The sequence below is a fragment of the Marmota monax genome, unplaced genomic scaffold, assembly GCF_021218885.2.
Source record: "Marmota monax isolate L192 unplaced genomic scaffold, Marmota_monax_Labrador192_F-V1.1 WCK01_AAM20220418_F8-fsc00131, whole genome shotgun sequence".
Classification (NCBI taxonomy): Eukaryota; Metazoa; Chordata; class Mammalia; order Rodentia; family Sciuridae; genus Marmota; species Marmota monax.
In genome coordinates, this window is record NW_026693141.1 from 4,034,938 (window position 1) to 4,061,517 (window position 26,580).

The 26,580-nt window shown below is 37.0% G+C and overlaps 1 protein-coding gene across 1 annotated transcript in view; it reads left to right on the top strand.

The window, feature by feature from the left end:
- The window catches only part of Copg2 (COPI coat complex subunit gamma 2), a 131,646-nt gene that overhangs the window by 66,509 nt on the left and 38,557 nt on the right, over positions 1-26,580 (top strand). The window contains exons 11-20 of the mRNA XM_046455083.2: positions 493-560; positions 1,593-1,781; positions 8,361-8,456; positions 8,958-9,201; positions 11,550-11,625; positions 12,554-12,657; positions 13,231-13,356; positions 14,745-14,807; positions 15,266-15,405; positions 17,085-17,256. Coding sequence (XP_046311039.1) covers positions 493-560; positions 1,593-1,781; positions 8,361-8,456; positions 8,958-9,201; positions 11,550-11,625; positions 12,554-12,657; positions 13,231-13,356; positions 14,745-14,807; positions 15,266-15,405; positions 17,085-17,256 — 1,278 coding nt within the window. The remainder of the gene's footprint in view (positions 1-492; positions 561-1,592; positions 1,782-8,360; positions 8,457-8,957; positions 9,202-11,549; positions 11,626-12,553; positions 12,658-13,230; positions 13,357-14,744; positions 14,808-15,265; positions 15,406-17,084; positions 17,257-26,580) is intronic.

The window sequence follows — 26,580 nt, forward strand, 5'->3', positions numbered from 1 at the left end:
TCTTTAATGTTTAGAAAGTCCATTTGCTCCCATAATATGTACGTGCGTGTATTGCTGTGGATTGAACCCAGGTCTTTGAGCATGCTAAATAAGTGCTTTGTCCCTGAGCTACAGCCCAGTCTGTAATTATCCATTTTTCTGTCATTTAAATTCAGATATTAATGAGTACAATAATTCTTAGAAGCAAACTTTATTTTATAGTAAAGTTTAATAGCTTTTCCTATTTCTGATATAATACATTTTTTCAAATATATATTTTTAGTTGGAAATGGACACAATACCTTTATTTTTATGTGGTGCTGACAATTGAACTCAGTGTCACACGTGCGCCAGGCAATCGCTCTACCACAGCCCCAGCTCCATTTTTTTCATGTGAATTTTTCATGCTGTAATCTAATTTTCTTATTCATTTTTTGAATGATTCATTACGTATTTTCATCTAAATGTATACAATGAAATGAACAATGTAGGGATTTTGTTTGTTTGTTTTAGTTCTTCAACTTTTCTGCAGCTCACCTAAGCCAGCCTTGAGATACGCAGCTGTAAGGACCCTTAACAAGGTAGGTTTCCTTTTGCTAGCTATGGACTTACATCACTGATTGAGAAACATTAAATGTGATCATTTGGCTTTCTTTTCAAGGTTAGTATATATAATTTATGGTCTTCATTTCTACAACACCTCATTTGGATTTGTAGCCCTAGGTATGGCCATTTACACTATCATTCAGCAGAATATTATAATTCATTTCTCACTTTTATGCACTTTATGTTCAAGAACTACACTGTTGAGTATGGTAACTATTTACCACAGTGACTATTTAAATTTAAATTACTGCAACATAAGGCACACTAATATTTCTGCACAAGACTTATGATGATCCCTGTTAAGTAGGACAAATGAAGATTTAGTTTTTCATTAATTTGGGTAATGTTTTGCTGTTAAATGAATTTTAATGATAGTGCTTTGCAGAGCATTTTCACATTTTCAGAGTTGTGAGTCAGGGATTCTGTACCAATCTGAGATAAACAGAGAGGTGGAACAACATCAACAAAAGCAAGGAAATGGGAGAATGACAGACATGTTTTAGTGACCATGGGAAATGCAGTTTGGCTAGAATTTGCTTGTTTAATTACAGAATTGTTTTCTAAGTGATAATATATTAATATCTGTTGAGCATTGTTTACCATGGTGGATATTGTTCTCAGATCTAACATCTAGAAGAGTAGATAGACATAGACACATGTACTGTAAAGAAATGCAGGCCAACTATAATAAAAGACTGTGATATTGTTTTGTTATAGGGCAATAAGAGAGTATTGTGCTATACTGTAGCAATTAATCATTTAACAAATCATATACTATACCTTATTAATTAAAAATAATCCTTAAACAATTACTTTTTTTTTAATGATGATTAGTGAACCCAGGGCTTTGCATACACTAAGCAAACACTCTACCACTGAGCTACCAGAACAATTACTTTTATCCTTTATTGTCCCCTTTAACTACTGCTTATTTTCATTAAAATTTTAAGTTTTAGCCTTTATCAATGTCAGTATGCTTACTAATTTTTTTCCTGCCCTTCCACAAGGTGGCAATGAAGCACCCCTCTGCTGTTACTGCCTGCAATCTGGATTTAGAAAACTTGATCACAGACTCAAACAGAAGCATTGCTACCCTAGCCATTACTACACTGCTCAAAACAGGAAGTGAGAGCAGTGTGGACAGGCTCATGAAGCAGATATCTTCTTTTGTATCTGAAATTTCAGATGAGTTCAAGGTAAAAGTTCAAACATGAACATGTTTTCTCCCAATCTGTGACTTATCTGTTTCTTAACAAAGTCTTTTGAGGAGTAGAAGTTTTAATTTTTAAAAAGTCCAATTTATCAATTTGTTTCTTTCACAGTCATTAAGCATACAATCTAAATAACCTTTATCAATCTCCAAGTCATAAAGATAATCTCTGCTGTTTTATTCTAAATGTTTTATGTTTTTAGCTTTTATATTTTGGTCTGTGACCCAACTTGAATTAATTTTTGTATGATAATTTCAGTGTTTCTCTCTATTGATGTACAGTTATTCCAATATAATTTATCTGAAATACTTCTTCATTGGAGTGCTTTGGCATCTTTATTTGAAAAGCAAATAACCAATTAATTGTTTACTGGTAGTATATAAAAGCTTTTTTTATTAGTTTTCCATATTAATTCCATATCCTTTGACCTTGTTAAGTTCCCTTATTGGTTATAATTATTATTATATACATTCCTTGGGAACATGTATACAATCATCTCATCTCTGAATAGAGACGGTTTCACTTTATTTCCAATCACAATATCTTTCTTTTCTTTTTTCTTGCCTTATTAAAATAGCTAGTATTTCCAGTACAGTGTTGAATAGAACTAATGAGAGTATATTAGAGATAATTTTAAAAAAACAATAAAATTTCAGTTAAGAGAAGGAAAGTAGAAAGATTTTATTGTTTTATTCTTACTTCAGCCATTTCATATAATTGACCCTAATACTCTCTGCACTAAGTATACTTCTAAAATTTTAAACAAATAAGCTTAGCCTATATATTCTAGTGGGCATTTTAAATCTTTGGAGAACCTTAGGAGGTGATGACAGTCATTTTTGCAGCATTTTATTAAATAAATTGGGATTATGAAGGAAGTAAGTTTGGTAAGGGTAATGTTTTAGAATAGGAATTGACAAACTTTTCTTTAAAGGATCATAAAATAAATATTTTAAGCTTTCCCTCCATTACCTGTTGCATAGCCTTCCTTTTTTTTTTTTTTTTTCTTTACAACTCTTTAAAAATTTAAAAATCATCTTAGCTGTAAAAAATGGGATGCAGACAAAATAGGAGCCATAGTTTACTGGCTTCAGTTTTAGAAAATCAAAAGGCTTGTACACCAAAAAGTACACCAAAATATCGTGTGTGAGGGTTTGGAACAATGGAAATCTCTGTATATTCCGGTATGCAACCACTTTTGAAAATAATCCAAAAACTGAAGATGATATTTTCTGAAAAAAAGAAAGAACCCATAATTCCACTTTGGAACCATGACACCATTTCAATCACATACATTAATTTTGCAAATATCATGTTGAGCAAGTTACAAAAGATTATATACAATACGATAGTATTCATATAAATATAAAACACCGATACGTTTGGAAACTGAAGTAAAGTGAGGAAATGGTTAAGATAGTGAGGCGAGTATTTCTGGACAGGAATCAGTGAAGTGTGATCAGAGGAGCTAGGGGGCATACAGGAATTTCAGATATTAGAAATCTTTTTAAAAAACTATATGGTGGGGCTAGGGTTGTGGCTCAAGTGGTAGAGTGCTCACCTAGCACGTGTGAGGCACTGGGTTCGATCCTCAGCACCACATGAAAATAAAATAAGGATATTTTAAATACTAAAAAAAAAAAAAAGCTGTATGGTGCCAGGTATGGTGCTGTACATCTGTAATCCCCGTGACTTGGGAGGCCGAGACAGGAGGATCACAAGTTCAAAGCCAACCTCAGCAAGTTCTCAAGGTCCTAAGCAACTTGGTAAGACCCTGTCTCAAAACAAAAAATTTTTAAAAAGGGCTGGGGATTGGTTCAATTGTTAAGCATCCTTGAGTCCAATCTCCAGTACCAAAAAAAAAAAAAAAAAAACCGTATGGTAAGTACATAGGTATTTGTTTTTATAAAGGTTTGTTAATATATATTTATAATATGTAGTATGAAATATGTCATAAGAAAAAGTTTCAAAAACCCATTTCAAATTTCTGAGGCAAACTCCTCTACAATTGGCACTATCCCTTCCTGTGACACTAATTTGTCTAGTTTGTTAACCCTATAAAATAAATTTTATCAAGTTCTGAAAAATTAAGTGTTCTTATTTTCTTTGATTGTGTGGAACTTTATAATATAAAGGAATTACTAAAAATGCCAAGACCAAAATCTGCATTTTCTAATTTCAAATGCATCCTCTACCCCCAGCCATTCTGATTCTTTTGCTGATTCTTACCTAATATTTTAGTGTTTGTGTCCTTTTTATAGAGGGTCTGTTTAAGACTTTGGCCTTTGGATTTTTTGTTTGTTTGCTTTTAATTGTCTGCCTTTTCTGACATCTTTGATATCAGGTAATGATTGTGTTAAGATAAAAATATTATTAAAACAATATGAAGGGCTGGGGATGTGGCTCAAGCGGTAGCATGCTCGCCTGGCATGCGTGCGGCCCGGTTTCGATCCTCAGCACCACATACAAACAAAGATGTTGTGTCTGCCGAGAACTAAAAATTAAATATTAAAAAAAAACGACAACAATAAAAGTTTATCAGTTGGACATTCTGACAGGAAAAAAGTAAATCCTAAACCCTACCTCATACCATACACAGAAATTAGTTCCAGGGTACATAACATATCTAAATATACAAAGCATAAACAGTAAATGTTTTAGAAGAAAACTTAGAACATCTTCATGATTCTAGAGTGAAAAAAATATTTAAAAGTAAGACACAAAGGAAATTTTATAACCTAGACCTGGTTAAAGAATTTCCATTTTCCCCCATCAGGGCATACCGAGACTGTGGCTTTTGAAACACCTCTTTAAAAACTCTTTGTTTCTCCTGCTGGGAAGAATCACACTAGCAAAGCAAAAACAAACAATACTTTTTCTTTTTCCAAAGAAAGGAAAAAAAAATTTTCCATTTACCAAAACACACCATAAAGAATGTGAAAAAACAATCCAGAGACTAAGAAATATTTGCAATAACATATATAGTTGAACTTTAAAAGGCTCAATTTGAGAATATATAAGGAACTCTTAGAAATCATAAAGAAAAAGATAATAAAAACATTTTAAACAGTACAGCCAAGCATGGTGGCACACACATTTGTAATCCCAGCTACTTGGGAATGTGAGGTGGGAGGATTGCAAATTTAAGCCCAATCTGGGCAATTTAGTTAGACCCTATCTCAAAATCAAAAATAAAAAGGCTGTAGATGTAGCTTATTGGTAAAGTGGCCCTTGATTCAATCTCTGGTACTAGAAAAAACAAAGTGCAAAGTCTTTAACAGTCCTATATTAAATGATAGAGAGATGGCCATAAAATGAAAAAAAATTATCATCAAGAAAATGTAGCTAAGACTATAATACAGTTATAAGAGAGATGAAAATGAAAAGTCAGAAAATAACAAATGTTGATGAAGGTGAGAAAAACCAAAACTTTCATACACTGAGTGGGAATGTAAGTCACTACAGTTTGGAAAACTGGTAGTATTTACAAAAGCTGAATGAATGCATATCCCACATGACCCAGCAATTTTACTCCTAAGTATAATCTCAAGATAATTGAATACTGAAGATCCATTTTAAATGTTTGGACAAGGATTTAGGAGTTTTAGAGGCAGTCTGATTTATTTATTTTATTTTTTAAAAAATATTTATTTATTTTTTAGTTGTAGTTGCATACAATACCTTTATTTATATGTATTGCTGAGGATCGAACCCAGGGCCTCACACATGCTAGGTGAGCGCTCTACCACTGAGCCACAACTCTAGCCCCAGGTCTGTTTTAAAATACAGAAGTTTTGTAGTCTGTATTAATATCTATTAGCATCCTCATTACAGTTCCTTATTTTCCTGACTATTCTTGCATGTTTACTTTCCTTATGAACTTAATAGTATTAATTTTTCTAGCTTCATAACAAATCTCATTGGCATTTTTATTGGGATCGCCTTAAATGTGTAAGTTAACATTAGGGAAAAAGAGACATCTTGATGATATTCAGATATCCTGACTAAAAACAAGAGATGTCTTTTAATTTGTTCACATTCTACTTTTGTGCCTTTCAAGAATTTTCATGGGGCCAGAATTGTGGCTCAGTGGTAGAGCGCTTGCCTAGCATGCATGAGACACTGGGTTCGATCCCTGGCACCACATAAAATAAACAAATAAAATTAAGGTATTGTGTCTATCTACAACTAAAAAAATTTTTAAAAAAGAATTTTCATATTGGATTTGAATATTTTCTAAGTGTTTGTTCCTGAATATTTTATTCTTTTCACTGCTGTTATAACTTTTTAATTATTTTTCATTAATGTGTGATAACTCTACAGTTATGGGGTACATTATCAAATTTCAACACATGCATATAGTATATACTGAAAAAATCAGGGTAGTTGGCATTTTCCATCTCCTTATTATTCTTCAATTTTTTATTTTTTATTTATTTATTTTAATAGAGAAAGAAGCCAGATGAAGAGTGGTTGGAAGTTAGAAGAGGGTTGCAGGTGGGAAATGGTCTTTTTTTAGAGAGAGAGAGAGAGAGATTTTTTAATATTTATTTATTTATTTTAGTTTTTGGCAGACATGACGTCTTTGTATGTGGTGCTGAGGATTAAACATGGGCTGCACGCATGCCAGGCGAGCGCGCTACTGCTTGAGCCACATCCCCAGCCCATCATTCTTTATTTTTGGAGACTTTGAATTCCTCTCTTCTAGTTCTTTGTAAAATATATAATAGGTTATTGTAAACTATACTCACCCACTCTGCTTGGGAATATTAGAACTTATTCCTTCTATATAACTTTTGGTACCCATTATTTAGCCTCCCTCTATCACCTTTCCCCTTTTAATCCATTATATCTTCTAACTCTTCTAACTGGTTGTTATTCTTGTAGATAAATATTAATGTTTTCTATGGTAATATTCTGCTCTCTTGCTGAATATTTTATTTACTTAGTTTTATCATTGATTCTGTAAGATATTCAAGTATTCTATCATGTCATCTGAAAATAGAATTTTGTCTTTTCCAGTTTCTATTCCTCTAGTTGTTTTCTCTTATTAATTGCATTGATTATTATCTCCAGAGTAATGGCAAATAATAATGTAGGTAATGGCATCCTACATTGTTTCTGACCTTACTGGGAATTCCCCTCGGCATACCATATTAAGAAATATGCTAGAATTAGGATTAGATACATATAATTATGTTATGGAATTATCTATCCATTCCTATTTTTTTGAGATCTTTTATTAGTGTCAGATTTTATTGAAGGCTTTAAAGCATTTTGGGTGTAAGCATACAACTTTTCTGCTTAGACTCATTAATAAGATAATTTATATCAGTCTTCTAATGTTGAACCATTTTTGCATTCTTGGTATAAATCCCATTTCCTCATGGTTGTATTATTTTCTTAATGTAGTGTTGGAGTCTCTTAGTTAATATATTCCTTAGAATTTTTACATTAATATCCACAAATTATTTCAGTCTATAATTTTTTTCTTTTCATGCATGTATGCGAAATTTATTAGGATTAAGTATCTTTGCTTCATAAAAAATAACAGACATTTTCTGTTTTCTGAAACAGTGTGTTAGATATAGATTATGTGCTAGCTTGTTGTTGGGAGACAATACTCACTTCCCCACCAGTCTCTCTGTATTTCTACACACCTTATAAGTTATGTGCCAACTGCCCTATGTTTCTGCTCTCCTGTGTTTTCTTTGTATAGCACAAGGTATCTTCCAGCCTTAGAAGATAAAATATCCTTCTAAAGAAGAAGAAGGTTTCCTTACAACTCTAGAAAAAACAGTGCTTCCTTCTGGAGCACAAAAGCAGCATATTTACTATCTAGTCTAGTAATGTTTTCCTTCAATCCAAAGTGTAGGCATACTTATTGCCAATTACAAAATCATCAAATTCCATGGGTAAGGATCCTTATGCTGTGACACAATGCACTGTGGATCCAGGTATTATCTGAGTCCTTTGCATTTGCCTTATACAATTTGGGGCTGAAGCAGCCAGCTCCAAAATGCTGATACTCTTGCTATTGCTGTTGTTATAACATACTATTTTTCATCTCTGATATAGGAGTCTTTTGCTACCATCACCTAAGAAATTATGAAGGTTAGCTCCAAGGAGGATAAAATCTCACACCCTTCACAGTTCTTGACACTGTCTTTAAAGTTGTGATAACATTCCCTAAGAAACCTCTATGAAATAGTTCCTGGGCTTTCTTGGTTTCCTCTATGAGAAATCAGTCTATTCAAGCTTTTTATCTCTTACTGCTCACTTTAAGAATTTTATGTGTTTGGGGGAGAAATATGGGATCCCTTGAATGAACTTCATTTTTCCATTATATCTTATTTCCTTTTGGGGTCTCTCTGCTTTCTTGAAAACCCATTATTGTCATTTTAGGTAACTAGCACCTTCTTAGGTTGCAGTAAATCACAGGGAAAATATGCCCAGTTAAAGTTGTGAAGATGCTTGTTTTGTGGTTTTTGGGGTTTTTTTTTACAGGTGATGGTCATTCTATGGTGTCATTCTATGGTGAATATTCTGTTTGTTTTTCTGCAGGTGGTAGTTGTACAGGCAATTAGTGCTCTCTGTCAGAAGTACCCTAGGAAGCACAGCGTCATGATGACTTTCCTCTCCAACATGCTCCGAGATGATGTAAGTAGACTGCTTTTAACCCAAGAAGTTGCTGTCTTAAATTCTCATGAATGCCATTAAATATCAGTATTTTATGCAAATTTCTTTATCATCATAGTATGCGTCTCAATATTCTGGTTGCTACTTTATCATTACTAAACATGATATTGTTTCCTTTCTCACTTGGAGGAAAAAACACTTCGTTCGTTTTTCTTTTTAAATAAAGGGAGGGTTATGCATAGTGCTGCACACCTGTAATCCCCTCCCCTCAGGGTTGAGGAAGGAGGATTGCAAGTTTGAGGCCAGCTTGGGCAACTTAGTGAGCCCCTGTCTCAAAATAAAATGAAGGGCTGGGGATGTAGCTCAGTGGTAAAGTGTCCCTGAATTCAATCCCCAGAACCGCCCCTCCCCCCCCCCCAAAAAAAAGGAGGAAATTAAAATTTGAAGATTATAAGTCTTGGAGCATAAACATTTCTCCAGTACCTTTAGAATGAATGACAGTTTTATCTTGTCTTTTGCCAGGGAGGCTTTGAATACAAGCGGGCCATTGTGGACTGCATAATCAACATTGTGGAAGAGAACCCTGAGAGTAAAGAAGCAGGTCTAGCCCACCTTTGTGAATTCATTGAGGACTGTGAACATACTGTTCTGGCTACTAAGATTTTACACTTGTTGGGCAAAGAGGGCCCTAGAACACCTGTCCCCTCCAAGTACATCCGCTTCATTTTTAATAGGGTCGTCCTAGAGAATGAGGCTGTCAGAGCTGGTGAGTTATTGGAACACTGATGATTATATAACTGCTGGACTTTTGAAATACTGAACTCAGAGGGTGGTAATGAAATTGGAAAATGAAGCTGCAAGACTTATTTGATGGTGGGATCTTGGAGCATACACTGGGCCTGTATATGTAGTTCTAGTTTCCATGCAGAGTTCTGCCTTAGATTGGCTTTCAGTAAGATAAGAATATTATTACAGGCTTCTCCATTTTTTTTCAGAATTATAGCAATAAATATGAATGCATATAGAATTTATGTGTAAATACGTCTCTATTAACTAATATCTCATTAAAAATGTAAGCCCTCCTATAATCCTTTGTCTCTCATTTAACTACCTACTACACTTTTTTCTTCCCTCAGAGATAAATTGAAGTAGCCATTACTAGCTGCTTTCATGAACTAATTTTCCATTTTTTCTTCAGCTCTATGTAATTTAGCCTTTTCCCTTAAAAATCTTTGAAAGCTGTTTTTTATTTAATTACTTAAAAACTGGTTGAAAAATCAGGTTAGACACTTTAAAGTTCTTATCTTTGTTCACCTCATTCAGTTCAATGTAACTAAACTCTTCATGAAGTCCTCCCTTGATTTCTTAATAGCCTGCATTTTTCTTACATTCCTTAGCCTTATTTATACAAATTCTCTTCCTAGATCTATTCCTTAACCCAGTACTTATCCTTAGGGTTTTGTTTCTTTCAACATACACATTCTTCTTAGTGATCATTTTTAGAGTTCTGTTGATATACTGTGATATTCAAGTCAGGTCTGTTTCCTAAACTTTTGTGTCCAGCCTTCCTAAGGTACTTCAAATTCAATGTGAAATTCAAAGTAACCCAAATTGAAATCTCCACCTTTATTGTACATTCAGCTGTGAAAACAGAAACTTATTCTTCTATTTTATAGCCTCCATCTGTTCTTTAGCAAAGACCTACCAGTTTCATTTCCTTACCTTTTCTTCATTCTCTTATCTGTTGTCATGGGTACTCATTTAGGCTCTCACCACATTTCAGATGCCTAACTGATTTGATTGCTGCAAGTCTCACACATATCCAGTCCCTTTTCCACACTTTGCTAAAAGAATGATCTTTAAAATATACAAATTTATTCTTTCTATAATGTTTTTGCAATAACAACTTTGAGGCTAAACCATATTCAGTTTTTGTTTGTTTTTTGCTACTGGGGATTGAATCTGAGGGGCACTTGACCAACTGGGCCACATCCCCAGCCCTATTTTGTATTTTACTTAGAGACAGGGTCTTGCTGAGTTGATTAGTGCCTTGCTGAGGCTGGCTTTGAACTCGTGATCCTCCTGCCTCAGCCTCCCAAACCTCTGAGATTATAGGCGTACACCACTGGTGCCTGGCCCATATCCACTTTTTATCATTGGTTTCTCACTTGTCTCCTTTGCACTCCAATGTGAGTCCTGTGCTCAGTCTTGTTCACCTGGGTTCAGTAATATACTATGCTTTCTGCTCTGGGCAGAGAGTATTTGGATGTGTTATTCACTCTGCCTCAAATGCTCTTTTCCCTCTAGCTAAAACAGTACTTATTCTTCAAAATTTAGCTCAAGTAATAAGGGTCAACTCCTTGTCTTTCTTTTCCACCACCAATTCTGATTTAAATCTCCTTCTCTGTACTCACCCAACATTCTGGATATAGTTCTACCAGGGCCTTACTATGATGTGTTATAAGTATCTCTTTACTTAACCTGTCTTTCCTACTGCAGTATAACTCCTTAAAGTCAGAGACCATGCCTTTTATCTTTCTACCTCCAGCACCTACTACAGTTCTTGACAGAAGTTAGGTAAGCTATGAATTATAACTGAATGAAAGGAATTGTAAAAGTTTTTACTAGTGGATTTTAATTATATGGAATAATGGGTTTAATTGTAGCATATTTGTACATGCATATAACATTTTATCATATCCAACTCCTGTTACTATTCCTTCCCTCCTCTCCTCCCTCCCCCATCCCCTTCCTTTTTACTAATAGGCAGTGAAAGGAATTTTAATAATAGAGTTTCTTTTTATACTTAGGCCTTATTTTGGGTTAGAACTTAATCACACCAGTGAGATGTAGGAGGTTGTAGTGAAGCAAAGATAATTTTTAGAAAATGTACATGATTCTTTATCCTCAATTCTTTGGGAATTTTCTCTTTAGAGCTCTCAAGGGCCTTCAGAGTTCTGTTTATACTTTAATGTATTAAAGAAATAAGATCAAGAAACACTCAGTAAAACAAGAGACTTCATTGAACACGGATTGTTTATCTAATTTTTTTGAATGATTGATTAACTCTGAGAAGGCAGTATTTATGTTGCTTTATTTTATGCCTCATAATAGCTGCTGTGAGTGCTTTGGCAAAATTTGGGGCACAGAATGAGAGTCTTCTCCCAAGCATCCTTGTACTCTTACAAAGGTAAGTAGTAAAAGAATGACTTTTTTTAAAAAATGGCTAAGTAGTGATTTATTTGAACCATATTATATGCATTATAGGGCCTAAGAATAGAGCTCATATAGTGAATCAGGGACAAATGGCATTTTTTTTTTCTGATAATTACATAAGTGCTAGATACAAATAAAATTTGAGTTTGGATTTTGAGAAAGTAAACATAAATGTACTTCAGTTTATATAGTAGGCACTAACTTTTTTAAAAAAATATTTTCTTTAGTTGTAGTTGGACACAATACCTTTATTTTATTTATTCATTTTTATATGGTGCTGATGATTGAACCCAGTGCCTTGTATGTGCTAGGCAAGCGCGACTGAGGCACTAACGTTAAGGAGATCTTATGTAATTCATACACAGAGTTGAAAATATTAGGTTTTTGTGGTCTCCATAATGCCATATTTGATAAGGAAAAGATTTGCTTTAGTAAATGCTCTGTGATTGCATTTTAATAATTGAAGCAGATAAGTCACAAGTCAAAGGCTGACTGATTTTAAATGAAACAAATTGCTATTCGAACAATAACAATGACTGGATTCGGAATGCTATTTGTCTTTTTAGTATCCTGGGAAAGTATAATATTTCTATTTTGTAATTGTACAGAAGTGTGTAATTGCATATGCAAGAATAGATTACCAACTGCTGTCTCATGTTATTATGTTCTTTGTAGTTCTTTTAATGCCTCCCTATGTAGTACTTCTGATTCACTCTGACAGTATTTCTGTAGTAATTCAGATGAATTCCCAAGATTTGTGGAGACATTAGGAGCCAATATTGGCAATTACCAAATTATTTTATAAAGGTAGTATCAGATAACTTGAATTGTGTCCTTTTGGTATGGTGGTAAACTATTGTAAATCTTTGAGGTAACATGCCTATTCTTTGTCCTCTGGTCAGGTGTATGATGGATACTGATGATGAGGTACGAGACAGAGCTACCTTCTATCTGAATGTGCTGCAGCAGAGGCAGATGGCATTAAATGCTACATACATCTTCAATGGTCAGTGAGAGTCAAGAAATAGATATATTTTAGTTCCCCAGTGGTATCTGGAAGCATATTTTGTGATCTGTGTGTTAGCTGACTCCACTAGGTAAATGCTTGGTTTTTGTCTTTGAATGTACTTCCATTTCTAGGGAAACCTGTGTGCGCGAGGATATTTTCTAATTTGGGAATGGAAATTCCTGCAAAATAATCTGTGAGAATGTATTACTTAAAGCATGTAAGGGCCCAAAGAATATTGCTTATTCCTGGTTCTTCTTGATCTCCCTCTTGAATGTGTTGGCTCTTTTTCCCCTTTCCTTATGCTCTCACTGCTGTAATACAGCTAAAATGGTTTCTTTTCTGAGAGGTACTTACAGTTTGTTGAAAAGTTTTTGCTCTGTTTTCTTGAAAGAAATCAGGCAGTTTATAAGTTGATAAGGAAGTTTATATAGTAACCTTCATTTTTACTTTTAAAGTAAAAATGAAGTTTTAAAGTCTGTGGTTTTATTTTTCTCTTCCTTCTGAAAGTTTACATAAACATTACCAGTCATTGGCTCGGGTTACAATGCTGAGATTTCTCTGCATTTACAGGTCTGACAGTCTCTGTTCCCGGGATGGAAAAGGCCTTACATCAGTATACATTGGAGCCTTCAGAAAAACCCTTTGATCTGAAATCAGTTCCTCTTGCTATGGCTCCTGTCTTTGAACAAAAATCAGGTAATGGCAACAGCTAACTCTGTTAGGTTTTTTTGTGTATAAATAGGTTTTGCAAAACTAGTAAATGTTAGCATATTTTCTGAACTAGGAAATAAAACTAGAACTTGTTTGTCCATTGACAACTAAGATAAATGATTTTGTTTTTGTTTTAGTTGTAGGTTAACACAATATCTTTTTATTTTTTCATGTGGTGCTAAGGATCGAACCCAAGACCTCACACATGTGAGGCAGGTGTTCTGCTGCTGAGCCGCCATCTCAGCCCCTAAGATAGATGATTTTTTAAAAAATGTTTTTTAGTTGTCAATGGACCTTTATTTTATTTATTTATATGCAGTGCTGAGAATCAAACTCAGTGCCTCACACATGCTAGGCAAGCGCTGTACCACTGAGCCACAACCCCTGTCCCTAGATGATGTTTTTTATTAGGAATTTTTTTTTTTTAAACATCTATTGGTTTTTGTGTAAGGAGCAAGAATATTAAACATGTCCCAAAATGAAAGTTTTTTTCTTTTTTTAATGCAAAGTGTTAAACAGCATTTGAAATTAGTTGCCAATATGTATTTCAGAGCAGTAATAATAACAACACTGTGACCACCTATTTTTATTTTCTGAATTGTGTAATCTCTTACTTAATTTTGCTACTGGTAGTTTATCTTGAAAGAATGTAGGGCAAGATCATAAAAATAATTTCTAAAGAAACTAGGTGCAGTGACACGTGCCTATAATCTGAGCTACTTGGGAGGATGAGGCAGGAGGATTGCAAATTTAAGACCAACCTGGACAACTTAAAGAGACCCTGTCTCAAAATAAAATAAAGAAAAGGACTTGGGATGTAGCTAGGTGGTAGAATGCTTGCCTGTCATATGCGAGGCCCTGACTCAATCCCTGGTACTACCCCCCCCCCAAAAAAAAACAGATATATTATACGTGTGTGTGTGTGTGTGTATGTATGTGTGTTTTAACTTTAAAACTCAAAAAAAAAAAAAAAGAAAAAGTATTTGGTGGTTATGAACACATAAGAACTGGGAATGAAAGATCTTATGCTTAATTTTCAGGTTTTTTTAAGGAGTTCTATACAAGTATTATTTCCTGTTTGGAACATAAGAATTGTTTTATAAATTATTTTACCTTTTATAAGTAATTTTTTTGCATCCTTGTCTATTTAAGGCAAATTCTGTATTTTTATGACTTACTTTATTATTATTATATAAGATTTTGTTCATTAAATGCATTGTGAGTACCCACTTCCCTCAAACCGACAGAGAACCTTATTGGTATGATTTAGCAGTAGCTCATTGTATAGCTACCAAAAGTTTCTGCCCTCATCTCTTTCTGTCTGCATTGTGAGCTAATAGTGGAAGCTCACTTGATGGCTTTTATCTTTGTAGAAATCACACTTGTGACTTCGAAGCCAGAGAAGTTAGCTCCTTCCAGGCAAGACATTTTCCAAGGTATGTTGATTTTACAGGTAGAAGTAATATTCTTTAATCCCCATGCATTGTAAATTGCTTTTATTCGGTTTAATTAATTCTCAGCTTAGAATGTCTGTGTATGGCTGAAGATCATATGTTATAGTTACTGGACTATGTACAGTCTATGGAATTTTCTAGTTTTTAGTTGCTAACTACTCTGGGAATATTGTTCTTACCTATGCCTTGTTGCTTAACAGGGAACTGAGATTCTAAGAAGTTAGGAATTTAGTTTCTTTTTTTGCTTTTAGTAATTCAGTAAACTGACTAACTTAAAGATGCATTCACCTGGGAACATACTAATTGAGTGTTCAACTGTTAGTAAGGCTATAGGATCTGAAATATATTTCCATTTTGTGGAAACTAAAATATTTTAGTAAAGCCTGTCCTTGTCCTCGTCATGTCTTAACTTTCTTCCTACTTTTCTTTTTTCTTGCTAGAACAACTGGCAGCCATTCCTGAGTTTATGAATTTAGGACCCTTGTTCAAGTCGTCTGAGCCTGTTCAACTTACAGAAGCAGAGACAGAATATTTTGTTCGATGTATCAAGCACATGTTTACCAATCATATTGTGTTCCAGGTGAGATAAGTACCCTTGATTCCTGTAGGGAATTAGTATAAACTGGTATGTTTGGAGACAAAGTTGGTTCCCCTTTAGTTTATGATTCTAGCTCATTTCATTTAATTTTATGTATTTATTTTTTGACTTGTAAATCAGGCATTTTATTTCTGTTTTTTTTTAAATATTGTTTTTATTTTTTTTATTTTTTTATTTTTATTTTTTTTGCAGTTCTAGGGATTGACCCCAGGGTCAACCCTTTTAATTAATTTATTTTTTTAATTCAGTTTGGGACAAGGACTGCTAAATTGCCCAGGCTGGCCTTGAACTTGCAACTTTTGCCTTCCAAGTAAATGTGATTATAGGCACAAGCCACCATGCTAGGTTAGAATGATGCTATTTTTATCTATCTTATCTATTTGCACATGTTTACAAATCTCTATTTTGTCCTTTTTTTAAAGATATACATGACAGTAGGGTGTATTTTGACATATTATACGTACACGGGGTGCAACTCATTACAATTTTGATCCCATTCTTGTGGTTGAACATGATGTGAAATTACACTGGTTGTGTATTCATAAATGAGCATAGGAAAGTTATTTCCGATTCATTCTACTGTCTTCTCTATTCCCATCTCCGCTCCCTTCCCTTCCCCTTGTTCCCCTTGTCTAATCTAATGAACTTCTGTACTTCCTCTCCCTACCCTCCTTTGTTGTGGGTTAGCATCCACATAGCAGAGAGAACATTTGACTTTTGGTTTTTTTGGACTGGCTTATCTCACTTAGCATGATATTCTCCAGTTCCATCCATTTACCAGCAAATGCCATTTCATTCTTCTTTGTAGCTGAGTAATATTCCATTGTGTATATATACCACATTTTCTTTATCCATTCATCTGTTGAAGGGCACCTAGGTTGGTTCCATAGATTGGCTATTTTGAATTGTCTAGTTCCTTTTATAAAGAATTAATTTGGCAGCAATTTTAGTTTTCTTTTCAGAATTATAGAGATCCCTTCATATGATGTGTAACTTTTGATGGTTAAAATCTTTTAAAGAACATAAAACTGAAATATCTGAAGAAATTAGACAATATAAAGTCTTAACCATTTTAAAAATGAACATTTAACATCAAAGTAAGCTGGGCATGGTGGCACATCCCTGTAATCCCAGCTACTTGAGAGGACAAGGTAGGTGGATCACCAGTTTAAGGCCAATATAGTGAAATCTTGTCTCAAAATAAATTTTTTTAAAACATTTTTAAATTAAAAAGAGGGAGCTAGAGATACAGCTTAGTGTTAGAGTGTTTGCCTAGTATGCACAAGGCCCTGGGTTCTATCTCCAGTACTGGGGGATGGAGGAAAGTTAATTAAATGAGCTGGGAACTTAGATTTGACAGCCATCTGATTTCTGCCATCTTGTTTTGTAGGAATCAGAAAGAGAAAAACTCATGAATGATAGAAATAGATGGGGCTCGGGTATGGCTCAGTGATAAAGCACATATTTAGCATGTGCAAGGCCATGGGTTTGATGCCAAGCACCCCCCCAAAAAAAAATCTTAGGAGACTTATAGTGCTATTTAGAGAGGGAAGTTGTAGTGGGTTCCAGAACTGAATCTTAGATTATGTGAGAGGACAGGAACAACTTGATTGAAACACATTTCTTTTTCTTCACATGTTTTTCATTTGCTGACTTTTTAGTTTGACTGTACCAATACTCTGAATGATCAGCTTCTGGAGAAAGTGACAGTGCAGATGGAGCCATCAGATTCCTATGAAGTACTGTGTTGTATCCCAGCCCCCAGCCTCACCTATAATCAACCAGGAATATGTTACACTCTTGTTCGTTTACCTGATGAGGACCCTACAGCAGGTACTAACCCACATAAGGCAGAAGATACTTATGTGATTGTGCATGCATTACCTCTTGAGCTCTTAAAATGTCTGGACAAATGTTCAAGGTTCAAGAACATGATTCTTTTCTTTAATTTAATAACGATGTATGTGTGTGCATGTGTATAAGTGTAAAAATTTGACATTCCTGTGAAAAATCATGATCTACTTTTTCCTGATATTTCTTTTGGGGGCATCCTGGAAAAACTTGTTTATTTAATAGATGGTTGGCATTTTAAAAATACATCATTTTTTTTAAAGGTCTTGAAGCATAAAGATTGTGGTTGTATGTTTAGCCTAGTGAGTAGCTTAGCCAACCACTGTGTATTCATATTTGAGAAAAGCTTTGTAATTCTCTACTTTTATAAATACAGGGGTAAGGGGTGGACCTTAAAAGAGAGCTAATTGCTACTATCAATAGTATAGTATTTACAAGATTTGTGATCTATCACTTATAAAGGTCAAGTATCTATTGTATTTAATTTCTTTTTTCTTCTCATTTCTTTCTTTTTTTTTTTTTTTTGTACTTGATTTCTTAACCTTTATTCAGTTTTAACAGAATAAGCACACATCACATTTATGTTTTGAACAATTTTTACTACTTGTAAGTACAGGAAAAGCAGAGGTTAACAAAGTTAACAAATATTGGGGAAGTTACAGAGTTACAAGAAATCATAGAAGTACTAGTAAATAGTTATCCCTGGTCATCATTCATTAACATTTGAGACTTAACCTGCTTTCCTTTAGCCTCTCTTCTAACTCCCTTCTTTAATGTTGGTTCCTTGGAGCCCCTTTCCATTCTTATCTGTGTGGGTGCTAGACCAGGCTACTCAGACTCTGGCACGAGGTAGATTCAAGTTGGCACCATTGCTAAGTCTGAATCCCAGGTTGTTCCCTCTGGTCTTGGGTGGAACTGCACTTTTATTCCACAGCCACCCAGGAGGTTATAGATCCAGGGTGGGAAGGCACTTTCCTATCTGGCCTCTGATACTTCTCCTTTGAGCTTTAGGCCATCTGGCTTTAACCTTTAATTACCTCCTTTGTCCCTTTGTGAGGTTCCTCAAGTTCTGTTTCCTTGTAGCTTCACTTTCTCTGCTGCTCTGTTTTCCTTGCCAGTTAGATATGCCTGAAATGTGTCCACTAGCCACTAATTAAACTGGCTGTACTCTTAAGTAAAGCTAGATTTATTTACCCTTATCCAAACTAGTATCTGGGCCCAGCCTTGCTTAATGTAGCCCTGTGGCTTCTGCCATCATCCTGGGAGACTCTACATTGTATCATTCTTTTTCCAGTAGCCATCTATCTGTTCTTGCTTCAAAATTCCTCTCCCATTGTACTTCTCACCAAATTTCTGTTTTTTTAAGGGATGCCATTAATTTGCCATTTAATTTCGGAGGGAAATGAAATGCTGAACTCATTGAAAAATCTAGTCTTTGTCAATTGAGAATAATAGCTCCTCCCATTCCCCAGGTTTTCATTTTGATAACTGATAACACAGGTGCCCCATACCCCAGGGAGTGGAATTAACAGAATACAATAAGTACAATTACAATACCAAAATACACAATACAATAATATTGAAGTTACAGAAGTTACATATATTATAGGAGAACAACAACATCAACAACAATAACAGAAAGCACTTCCACTGAGAGGAAGAAAGAGGAAGTTTTCTCGCCCCTCTTCATTAAGATGTTTATATTTCTTTTTGAAACGGATCTTACAAATTAGCCCAGAGGTTTCAACTTTTGGTCTTCTGGCTGTGGACTCTTTTAATTTTCATTGATAAAAATGTGGCAATTAGAGAATTTTCTTTCTTTTATGTTAAATTCAGTGATAGAATGTGGTTATAAACTCTTACCAATGCATCTTCAGAAAAAAAAAGTGGAATCTTGTCTCAATGTGTAGACTTTAAAATTTGTGCTAGTTATCAATAATGTCTGACCCATTACAAACTCCTTTCTATTCTTTAGTTTTTTTTTTTTTTATAATCCATGGCCAATCCAAAATATTTGCTATATTCAATGAAAAAAGTGAAATACCAGGGCATAGATGGTAATGAAAGTCTTTTACCCTTCCTTCTTTCTCTCCCTCCCTTCCTCTCTCTCCTTACTATTCCTTCCTTCCTTCCTTCTTTCTTTTTTCCATCACAATTACTCCAGTTTTACCAGTTACATCAAAATCTGTCACCTCTACATCTCATCTAAGAAAAATATTTTCCTTATAGTTACAAGGGAAAAAAATAGAAGTACTTGGTCGAGATTTCCTTCAACTTGAAAACAATATAGGTTTTGATTTCTGAACATGTTACGTACTGACTTGGTGACTTTGGACAAATTATTTTGTCTGTGTAAGCCTATTAAGTAGGGTATTTAACATGGTGCTGGACACCTAGTAAATAATAAATGCTATTTTAATTCTGGAATTATTTATTTTCTCCCTTTATCATCTTTAAAATCTAGTCTTCCACAGGTGAAAAGACATACACCCTCCAGAAAGTTGTTCCTTCAATTATACCTTTCTTCTCTCAAATTTTAAACTTCCTTGCACCCCCTTACTTCATAAATGTACAAAAATGTACCCTATCTGAAAAAAACTACTTTAATCAAGCATCATGATATTATCATAACACCTCCTTTCAAAGCTTGGGTAATTTCTTGAAAAAGTTATCAACCTCGTAAGTTTTGACTCAGTTACTCCTACTTACTATCTTTTGTTCTCTTACTCATTTACCCACTGAGGCTTAGAAAACCTTTAAAGGCAACATTCCTTTTTTGCATCCTCATTCAGCAACTTTCCTTTCTTTCCCTTCTCTTCCCTTTCGTTCCTTTTTCTCCCCTCCCCTTTCCTCCCCTCCCCTCCTCTCCCCTCTTCTCTGTCTCTCTTTCTCTCTTTCTCTCTCTTTTTTTAAATCCTGGGGATTAAACCCAGGACCTTGCACAACTTGTGATCCTCTTGCCTCAAACTTCCTAAGTAGCTGGGATTATAGACATGTGCCACCATGCCTAGCAAAAATGTTTTTTGTTTTTTTTTTTTACTTTCCTCTAAATAATTCTTGTATCAGTTAACAATATATAGTATATATGCAACATCAATCAGTTACTCCCCATTTTGGCCCTACCTCTTGACCTTTTTATTCTACTACCTATTCAGAACCATTCTAAACCCTGTATTGCTTTTGTTATTTTACTACCAGTCCTTATTGCATCATATTTCTCATTATCTGGAACCATTTCACAATTATAAATAACTAATTTTAAAAACAGTCTTTGATACAAAATATCTATTCTAAAATCAACTTCCAACAGTACAGGTATATGAGTTCTTTTCTCTGTTTTTCACTAGGGGATACTGCCTGTTATATAACAACACATGATGTTTTCATATATACTTCAACTCTGGACTTCCTGCCCACATGTCCTTGAAGTGCCATCTTGACTTAAGCTTCCACTGCAATCTGATGGACCCAGAATTCTTCTTTGAATCTATAGCCTTCCACTCACTGTTTTTTGTTCTATATTAACCATATTGACTCTTAGCATTCTGTGTGAATTCACAACTTCAATTAAGTAATATTTACCTTGGAGTTTTTTACTTTGACTCACCTCTACTTACTTACTGGGATCTACATTAATAACCCATAATGAAACTTTGCATTCTTCCATGCTAAGCATTTAATCTGAGTTCTTGGTCAAATACTGAAAGATCATGTTTGATACCACATTAATATTCAACTACCATCTCCTCTGTTTTTAACTAGAATTTGTTTAAGTCAGGCCTGAAACTCAATATTCTACAATTGGACCCACTATGAGATCTGCCAGTATTCTCAGGATCTGACTGGATTCCTACTGGAGAACTTACTTTTCGTTGTTTCATTTATCTTTACTCAGCCTGCCTTTCTTTAAACTCACTGGAATTTTCTTTTCAAGCCATCTTCCTATCCTATTTGATGTTCCCTATTTGAAATGGTTCCAGATGATGAGAAATATAATGATCCCATCATTTCAATGTCGTTAATCTTTACTGCTGACCTTATTCAGGTGATCCCATATCTCCAGAATGAAACTTAAACATAGAGTACACACTCATTTAATCTTTTTGCCTTAGTGGAGAAAACCTGATCTATTGATCATAGAAATGAGATTCCCATGTGAATATGTGTTGGCTTACTTACTAACCTGCTTTCAGTGACCAAACATCTCTACCCTTTTACCTTCCAACACAATCAGCCTGCACCCTTGGTTTTATGAGGTTCTGGTCAGGCTCTCCCTTCAGATTTCACTTCACAAATTTATCTCTATATGTGCATTTATTCTCCTGACTCTATTCTTTCATCAAGTGATTATCTGATGGAACTTTCAGGCAGCCACCAAATTATCTAGGGACAATTTCTTGTTTTCTCTTTTTCTGTACTTGAAGCTTAAAGGGAAATACTATCTATCTTATCAACTCAAAATTTCCTAAATAATTTCTGTAAGCAAAATTTCCAGGAAATTTTTAAATGAATATTATGCCCTCAACCCAATTTTGACTTTAACTAATATTTGTCTTTTAACCAGGTTAATTATAATGGAAACCATGTTAAATGTAACTCAACCTATGTTCAAATCTCATATATTTGGGAATTTTATACTGAACTCTGTTCTTTCCAATTCCTGAACTCTCAATAATTTCTGCCACTACCTTTCCTGTAAGTTAGCCTTAACTGTATAGAAATGTATAAGTACATTTTTGTTCTATTTTCTAAATCAATGAAGTAATTTCTGCAAGACATTGCTTGCCTTCTAGACACTAACTTCTCTGCCTACACTATACCTATGGTCTGTCCTTGAAATCCCACATATCATTCACTGACTTATCTCCTAAGATGTGAGAACACCTCCATGTTGAGAACTCTTTTCTACCTCCTGCTTTTTCACACTGACCCCCTTAGTGAGGGTGAGCACCCACAAATTCAGGAGGTTCTGTACTGTCCAGTCTACTTTGTATCCCATCAATTCACCTGACCTATCTCAATTTACAACCATCACTTTCTTTTTACTGCTACCTACTGTAATGTCTTTTCTGACAATGAATATGGAATAAATCCTTGTGTGAATCATTCCCTACATTTTCTTCCACTGTACTTTTCCAGAGATCCTCCTGTTCCTCCTAAACTCCAGTTAGACTTCTTGGCCACCTTGTCAAAGTCGATGTAACTGCTTAGGAGTCTTTTCCTTGGTGTCTTCTTTATTCCTGGCCTATACTCACAGCTGCCAGTAGCCATCCTCTTTATCTCTAGAAGGCTGTACTCTCTCTGCTGTGTGATGTCACCCTTAACCATGCTACCTTGTCAGTGCCACCATATTTACAGGTGCTTTGCTGTTCTCTAAAGGACTTGCACCTACTACCTGTTATTTTGCATAGCAAAATGTTATTTTGGATAGCATAGTGGTCTCCAAAATTGTCAAGGTACCCAAGAAAAGAGAGCCCCACTCTCCATTGGCCTCCTCACATCTCTCCTTCATGCTCTTTTGTCTTACCCATGCCATGTTATTTTCTGCTTGCCTTTGCTCACCCGGATTCATCATTTTCTCTCCTTCCTCAGTCCTGATGTGCCTTTCTGGTGCAGTACCGTCCCCAATCTCTCAACAGCCTTCTCCTCTCCCAGCTGCTGGGCTCCTTCCTCTGCTCTTTCTCAATTCTTGTTGCCCACTGCTCTGCAACATGTTACAAACCCCTCACCTCCTCTGCCCTCTCCTGGGCCCAGCTGATCCTTTCTCCTGCTTTTGTCTCTACTGCATAGCGAGGGCCAGTCATCTCCTCCCCATCTGCCATTCTTTCAGCTGCCATCTGTGAATCAGCTGGCTGATCCAGTAGTCCTCCTGTGTGTGCACACCCTTTTCGACCTGCCCTTCACAACCACTGCTCTCCCACATTCAGCGAGCTTTGCATCACAAAGATTGAACCAGACCTCCATGTTCTACCCAGCAGTCCCTGTGGCTGCAGGCTGTGGGTTCTATTTGGAGCTCTGGGTCCATGAGTCCCTGAAACCTTTCAGGTGGCCTTTCACATTCTTTCTTTCACATTCTGAAAAGGCTCTTAAGAAGTGTATTCTGATTCACCTACCTTGTTCCTGCCCCCCCCCACCCCGCCACACACACACACTTGTCTCCTGCCCTCACTCCTGCCCTGCACTTGCCACTATATCCCAATGCACACACCCCCATTCTCAGCCTGACTTGACACTGGGCCTAACAACAGTCTCTTCCTGGACACTGCCATCCATCCCACCCACCGCCTCTGCTCTTTCTGTTCCTCGTCGGCAGTCAGCTCCTCCATGAGCTCACCTTCAGTGCTGGCTCCACTCCCCTCTGCCCCTTCCTTTCCTGTGTACTACCAGCCTGCTCCTCTTTGCCCATACCCACACATTGTCCTCCTGTGTGCCACCCACCCCTCTCAGCCTCACTTCCACCTCAATCCTCAGCTGGAACCACACTATTGGTGCTGCTGTCCCTGCCCTTAGCAGAAAACCCCCACTAAGGCTCCATCCTCCCAGGTGCCCCTCTGCTTCATCCATTTCCTTGGTCTGATGGGCCTTTCCTCCCATGATTGACAGTCATATCTCTGATGCCTCCACCTACCCTGACTCACAGGTGTCAGGTGCTCACCCTCCCATCTCTGCCCCATCTCCTTTCTCCCCACTCCACCAGTGATTCCCACCCGGGGATGCACGACACCCAGGTGGCCTATCAGAGTCATCTTTGGGTCAGTTTGTTGTTGCTGTTTCTGTTTGTGAGCAAATCAGTGCTCCCCCTGATGCTCTGATAGGCCTACCTGGGGGCCGTGCCCACAGCCCCCCCTCGGGTGGAATCCACCCCCCCCACCCCCGGTTAAGAATCACTGGTGTGGACGTCACCTGTACTCTCTGGACTTCACTCTCCCATCTCCTACCTCCAGCCTTCCTCCAGTGGTGACCATTGGAGGTCCTCCCTCAAGGATCTCAGCACTTCCCCCTCTGATTTAGACCTGGCACTCTCCACTGGGATCCACCCCATTCCCCTCCCTGTCTACTCATTCCCCTTCCTGATCTAGGATCTGACCCATCCCAGCGTGTATGAGAGAACTGTTCTCTTGAAGGCCCTACCTCACCCCAGCCCTCCTGAACCGCAAAACCCATGAGACTACAATGCAGCTATCAGTATGTTTGACCCAAATGTGGTCCTCTGGGAGAATACTATTGCCCTTCTCTTAATCACTCCTTTCACTTAAGGTTCCTGGACAAGTGCTCCTCCACATACCACTTTGATCTTCCGGCCCCTCTGCCTTCCCTACAAACCAGCCCCTTCCCCTCCCTTCTACTCTCCCTTAGCTACTCTTGTTGTTCCTTGGGTAGATTCAGTAGTCTTCCCAGTCTCTAGTTGTTATTCAACATGACATGGAATCATTCACCAGTTCAGTCAATGAGATGTCTTCTCAATGTCTGGAGCTAGGCTCGTGTCCCCATCCCGAACTTCACTGTTCCCCAACCCTCCCCTCCCAGTCCCTATCCATTTCCTGTTCCAAGTTCCATCCTTGTGACCCTCCCTTCCCTGCCAGTTCCTTAATAAAGAGCCTGGCACAAAATGTGCATGCTTGGAACAATGGTCAAGGGTCTAAGAGCATGTGTTCCTCCCTGCTGTTTGCTGTCCACCCCGGTTTCTTCCTCAAGCCAAACCTTGCAGGCTGAACTGAGCACTCTTAATTGCCTTCATTCCAACTGTGAGATCACCCTCTTCTTACTCCCCACTGTTTTCTAGCCTGTCCCCCTTCCACCCCATTTTCTACTCTCCATCCTCCCTGGGGCATCCTTTAATCTTCTGTGTGTGATGTTCCTATGCATTACAGTACCCTCTACAGCCACATCCTTTTTTGATACTTTTTGGCTTGTGACCTGTTTCTCCTCTGCCTCCTTGGCCAAGGGTAGGCTTCATGGCTCATCTCTTTGACCTGTAAGTCTCTCAGCAACCTAGTCCCTGCCATGTCATCATATTCATTTTGTTCTTCATAGGGGTCTGCTCCCTTCTTAGACTTGCTCTTCTACTCAATCTCTCTACCTCCCTCTCTCACCTTCTCATATTCAGCTGTTCACTGTCACTGGTCTGAATTTTCCATTTATTCCACCTCTACCTTTCATTAGATGCCTTCTTCATCTCGCCCATGCCAACCTTTCTCTTTTCTCTAACCCCTTTCATTTACTAGGCTGATGTAAAATTCTATATCCAGTCCTGCCACCCCTTGCTCTTCTTTTCTCACCTCCATTATTTGCATTTGCCCTCTAAGAGGTACCATAGAGAATACAACCCTGCCTGTCATACTGACAGCCCCTGTGGCCCTCTGGTGTTGCTGCTTTTTTTCCTTATTATCATTTGACCACTCTACCTTCACTTTAAGACATTATTTTTATGTAGGTAGCATCCACACCCTCTTTTTCATGTCCTCCATCACCCTCTAGGTAAAGCCTGTAGAAGAAAAGCCCCCATTCTATCTATCCCTCAACCCTTGTGTTCTGGGCCAGGCTCCTTCCGACTGTGCCCATTTGCTACTAACCTAACCTTCTACCTCTAAACCCATGACACCATACTGGGTTGGAAGGTTCTCCCCAACCCAGGCTTCACTAAGTCCCCTTGAACAGCAGAAGAACAGATTCAGTAGTCACTGTGAAATGCCTGTCACACATTGATTCCCAGCTCCTCTTCTGCCATTTGCAAGCCTCTTTCTCTTACATACTGAACTCACTCTGCATGGGTCCACTCATATCCCTGAGGTACCTATAGTGCTGTCTGTGTAGGACCCATCTTAAAGTGCAACACCACCCAGTTTCTTCTTGTTAACCTGAGTCCCTTTGGCCCCCCTCCTTACTTCTTCCTAAGGGCCCACTTCTACAAGTGCTTCTCTTCCCTGCTTTGCTCTTACAGTGGACATTGATACCATTCATCATACCCACTTATTCCCTGAGATCTGCTGATGCCCTTGGTTTGGGAACTAAACATGCATTCCATGTGCCCCCTTTTTCATATTGGTGTCTTCATGTATATTGAAGCCAATAAAGTCTCATGAAATTATCTCATGATCAAAGTGCCCCTTTTTTTCCCCATCACTCCCTGGACACAACTTGAAACCCTCATATTACCTTCCAGTGGCACACCGATTCCAGTGTCTCTCATGCCACCTTTGCCAAAACATCCCTTGTGTGTTCTTCTACTTTACTTATCCAGGGACCCTCTGCTTCCTCCTCAATATCCAGTCATAATTTCCCAATACCTGCCAGTCAGTCCACGGA